The sequence below is a fragment of the Gavialis gangeticus genome, unplaced genomic scaffold, assembly GCF_001723915.1.
Source record: "Gavialis gangeticus isolate Ggan-Ray unplaced genomic scaffold, GavGan_comp1, whole genome shotgun sequence".
Lineage (NCBI taxonomy): Eukaryota > Metazoa > Chordata > Crocodylia > Gavialidae > Gavialis > Gavialis gangeticus.
In genome coordinates, this window is record NW_017728964.1 from 12,896,136 (window position 1) to 12,901,191 (window position 5,056).

At 49.9% G+C, this 5,056-nt stretch overlaps 1 protein-coding gene across 1 annotated transcript in view; it reads left to right on the forward strand.

Annotated features, from left to right (window-relative positions):
• Positions 1-5,056, forward strand: part of QRICH2 (glutamine rich 2) — a 68,188-nt gene that overhangs the window by 14,735 nt on the left and 48,397 nt on the right. Inside the window, exon 2 of the mRNA XM_019501623.1 lies at positions 2,620-2,724. Coding sequence (XP_019357168.1) covers positions 2,620-2,724 — 105 coding nt within the window. The remainder of the gene's footprint in view (positions 1-2,619; positions 2,725-5,056) is intronic.

A 5,056-nucleotide genomic window follows, 5' to 3' on the forward strand; every position in this document is an offset into this window, starting at 1 on the left:
CAAAAAAAGGAAATTCCTGGTGAGTTATTCATCCCAGGGTATGGCGGGGTAGGAGGAGAAGCACTGTATTTAAAGAGAAATTGTCCCTTTTCTGGGCCTGACAACAGTTCCCCTTGCATGTTGTATCAGTGCTAAGATTCACGTGATACAGCTATTCCAACCCAATCCCCCAGGCTGTAAATGTTTAATTATTTGCTGTTGCTGTCTTTTATGGGACTTAATGTACAGGCTGGATTAAACATGTCACTATTGTGGCCTGTGGGAGCTGAGCGCTGGCTTCTAATTAGCCTTCAGAATGATTTCTGAATGACTCGCTTCATTGTCAGAGAGCTGATTTCCCACCCGTCGCTCGGAGCCATGCTGACACCTTATCCTGTCTGAGTATAAGCCTGAGGCAGCCACTGGTGTGAGCCAAGAATGTCGTCTCAGCTGGGAAACAAAGGTCTAATTCTACCATGTGGGCACCCACACTGAAATCAATGGGAGCTGAGAATGCCCCACACCTGGCATGATTGGATCCTATAACGGCTTTGTGGAATGGTTTGATTTATGCCGAGTTAATATCAGTGTGATAACCCATGCAAGGTGCCTGGTAATGGGCAGCAAAAACCCCCTAAGAGACAAGAAAGCAAAATTTCTGGTCAAGACATTAGAATTTCCCACTGCCTAGGGCCAGACTGCGAACTCCATGCAATGGGGTGAATTTATACATGTGCACAACACTGCGAGGCTCCGAGGTCCTATGCTGGCTCTCAGCACAGGGGAGAACTGACCACTTCCCTTAACTAGTCCTCTGAGGAACTGCTCATTTAAGCAGCTACTCAGCCCTTTGCATAGGGGCCTCCCCATATAGCCTGGGGTGAATGTTCGTTTCCAGTTGTGCTTCCCAGTTCTTCCACATAGTTCATTGTTGATGTGGATCTAACACTTGGCCACAGTCATCTTCAGAAGCGCTCAGCATGGTGCTCTGAAGCTTAGAACATGTCAGGACACTTGGGTCCCTTTCCTGCCTCTGCCACTGAGTCATTTCGTGTCCTTGGGCAAGTCATTTTGCATCCCCTTGCCTCACTTTTCTTGTCTGTAAATAGAGGAGAATCCCTCTCGCAGCCCACGAGGATGAGATGATGCTGCCTGAGCCCCTGCTCTGAGAAACTTGGTGTGAATGCACCAGGCTGATATAGAAATCAGCATGTCCAATGTAGGGCCAATTGAATGGGGGATCAGTGCTTTACTAGAGACCAGCACACTTTAGCGCTCAAAATAGCTTCAAAGGGAATGTCCCTGCAAGCTGGAGTCCCTGCCACCATTGCAGCATCCAGGTGCCAAAAGTAAGGCATGCTGGGGTCTTTATAGCCACAGTTGTAGGTGTTGAAATGAGGGCACCCAGTCCTGGCAGGTCTTAGAAATGTCAAGCATAACTGCTCACTGAGAGGAGCTTAGCACACCCAGCTCCCCTATTCAGCCAGTCCCTGAGACCTTCAGAGTGTTTTTCCAAATGTTAGTGCCTGGTGACTACTGTCCCCCATTTAAAGGGTGAAGAAACTGAGGCACAAGACAAGTGAGTGACAGCTGATAGGTCACTTCATGAGACCATGGCACAGACAGGGATAGAGTTCAGATCTGCAGTCTCCCCTGCTCCACCCCTGAGACAAGCCTGCAACAGCAGGTGTTGCCTGTTGAGCCTGGGCCACGGGAATAGGCCAAATCCAGCCCACAAATGGTTAAGTGCACTCACGAGGGGTTGGCACCAGCTCCTGAGCACAACAGTGGAGCTGGATACCAGCACGTCTGGACCAGAGGCAGGTTTATTGTGAGGTCAGGGTGCTAAATGCACATGAAAATGATCCCAGAGAGAGCAAGATAGCACCCAAGCTCTGGCAGGAGAAGTCTGCAGAGCCCAAACTAAGCCAGGAAGGCAGGAGGTGAATGAGCAGTGAATGCCTCTGCATTGTGATGCCTTGGCACAGACTTGGGGGCATGCCTGCACTTGATCTCTCCATGCTTTGTTAGGTACCAGTGCACCGTGCTTACCTCCTGTGGGCACACATGCTGGAGTGGGGGCCCCTGCCAGGCAGTGCCATTTAACCCCTTTGTTGAGTCTAGGAGGTCCTTGCTCTCCTGCCCAGCAGTGGGAAGCAGCCAGGATTAATGCAGATGTTGTTTGTTATTAGCTGCTATTCTCATTAGTAGCTTTGCTGAGCACCCGACTGTGTCTGACTCCCCATTGCGAAGGATCACAGAATCGGGGTTCCCAGGGCTCACCCAGTCTAACTTGCGGGGTGTCTTGATTATAGAGACTGCTGCTTTGCCCGGGTTCAGAAGCCCTTCCAGCTCTATAAGCTGGCTCATTGGCAAGTCCCTTGCTCACCTGTAGCATGCCATCTGCACAGCATTGGCAGCTTGTGCCCACCTCGTTGGGTCCATCTCACGGTCCTGTCAGTCAGGTGAGTGTTAGTTCCCCTCTAAGGAAGCTGAGGCCCAGAGAAGTGACTTGCCTGCAGTCGCACAGCCAAGGCAGTGGCAAAGCTGGGACTAATGGCTCCCTGCCCTGTACTAGACCTTACTGTGGCATAAGAGGTGTCATAGACTCACACCCCACCCACTCCGTTTCTGTTGCAGTCCATGTCTCTGTTGCAAGATCTGCTGAACGAGGTCAATGGTGTGAAGATGGCTCAGGCCTACACAGAAAACAAGATCAGAAAGATCAAGGAAAAGCTTGGCTGGGTGAGTCGGTGCCCTGCCACACTGAACGGCCAGCCTCCCTCCTAGTGCTCGAGGGGAGAGGTCCCCTTGGCGTCACACAGGGGAGCTGAACTGTCTCCTTTCCCCTTAGGAAAGCCAAACACCATCCTGGTCCCTTGAGTCCACCGAGCCCTCATTTCCTGCCACCCCCATGTACCCGTAGGGCACCTGAGGCAAACAGTATTACCCTGCTAGGACACGGCTGTCTCCTTAGGGCTCCACCAGGACAGGGCACGGCAGTGCGAGAATCAAGGTGATGGCTCCATCTGCAAGCCGAAGTTGCAAGGGAGAGTAAGGGCATTGGGATGAGGCCTGACAGCAGCCCCTCCTCACGTAGAGGACATCATGCAGCACTGCATAGGGGTGGGAGACAGCTGGTATCCTGCTAACTGCTGAAGAAGCAAGTGCTTCACAGATGGGGTAAGGGAGCCCAGCACTGGACAGCGGACAAAGGACCTGTCCATGCCCCTTTGAAGACTGCATCGAGGAGCCATCCTTCCATGCCCACAGGGGAGTGAGTCTCCAGGGAGCTTCCTCCTGACTGGTGCTGGCCTTGGGTTTTGGCAGAGAAGCGGCTGTTGCCAGGAGGGAGAGAAACTGAGCCTCGTGATGAAGCCACGGGGATGTGGCAGAGGCTGGCTGTACCCAGCTCACTGCTCACCCCAGCAGGGAATCCCCACCGCGGCCAACTGAGGGGACACTTGCATAATGTGCTGTCTCCCTCTGGGGACACAGCATGCTGCAAGGGCTCGTGGCTTTTTTGCAAGCCTCACAGGGCTTGGTACAGGGAAGGAATAAACATCTCGTTTCCTAGAGCGTGGAGAGACAGAAGCTGAGGGGTGGCCAGGGCTGAGCCCTTGCTGTGCCTTACACGCTCAGTGCCTCTGGCCCAGCTATCAGCTCTGCCCTCATCCCTCTTCCATTGCTGGTGCTAGCCTTTCAGCTTCTTCCTCTCCTTTTGGCCTTTTCCTGTTACTCAAACTTCTGAATGGAAGAGATTGGAGTAAAGTTGACTCCAGGCTCCTTTCTCCACCCTTGTGAATAAAAGACCTGTGCTCCACCAGTCCACCCCCTTTAAATCCATTTCTGACGCTCACTTCTTCCGTGCCAAAATCTATTGTGGTGAGCACCAAAATGATTCACAAGGAACTTGGTCAAGTTCAGTGATTCAGACATCTGAGGCTGGGCTTGGAGGTTTTTCCTTGGAGACGTTGTCCATGGATTTTGTACCCATTATACATCCCCATCTGCATGTGATACTATGAATTGAAAATAACTAGTTTAGAGTGGTGGTTTTACTTGCCTGCTGTGTTTTGAAGGGCTGTGACCAAGACCAAGAAAACCTATCCTATGTATAAACATCTCGCCTTGTCCTAGTTTTTAACCCTGACTCACGACTGACTTCAAATTAATACAGCTAACTACCTCTCTCTAGTTTTTAATGCCATTTTAGATAATCAAACCAGAAAGGGACTTAACAAAACAAAAGCCCAATTCAATTATGTTGTTCCCTTCACATGCCTGTAGATGGTTTTACAAGACCTTACTCAATTTTCCGGGACATTTACTGATCCATTTTGCACTTTGCTCACATCATTGGTCCCATTAGTTTTGTTTTCTATTTATAGGCTCATTTCATGTGCAGCCCAAGGGTGGTTGTGTTGATTTTTCTAACACCAGGTTACAGAATCACAGGAAAGTAGGGCTAGAAGGGATCTCATGAGGTCATCTAGTCCAGGTATGTTTGAAAGGATACCATCCCCTTGAGCCTGCTTTTTTGGCTTCTTTCTGCTATCAAAGCTTACAAATTTACATGAACTGAAGTATTTAAACTAAAGGAGCACTCCTGTACATCTCTTCTTGCTTAGTCGGTAAATCCCTTGGCATAGTCAGTTAGGCTCTTTCAAACAACAGTGGAAGCCAAAATGTTTCTCAGGCAGGAAAATATGAATGGGAAACCACCACTTGGGAAGTGGACCAATGGAGAGGTGCAGGAGCTGAAACAGCATTTAACTTGGCTTTTAAACAAACCACATTGGAAGCTGAAGATGCTGGTGCAAAGGAGGGAAGAATATATGCCAGTATGTATATTGTGTATGCGGGTGTGTATATGCACAATACAGATGAAGTTTTCTCTCTAAATTGGCCATGCCCCTTTGAAAGCATTCCCTCTTCCTCTCCCCCTCCCTCTCATACACATACACCCAGTTGCAGAAGGCTGACTAAATTCCCTTTCTTGCCTCCTTTTACAGCTAAATCCCCAGGAAGTTGACAGTCAACTGCAGCTCTGTTTCATGGATCAGAAGAATCTGAA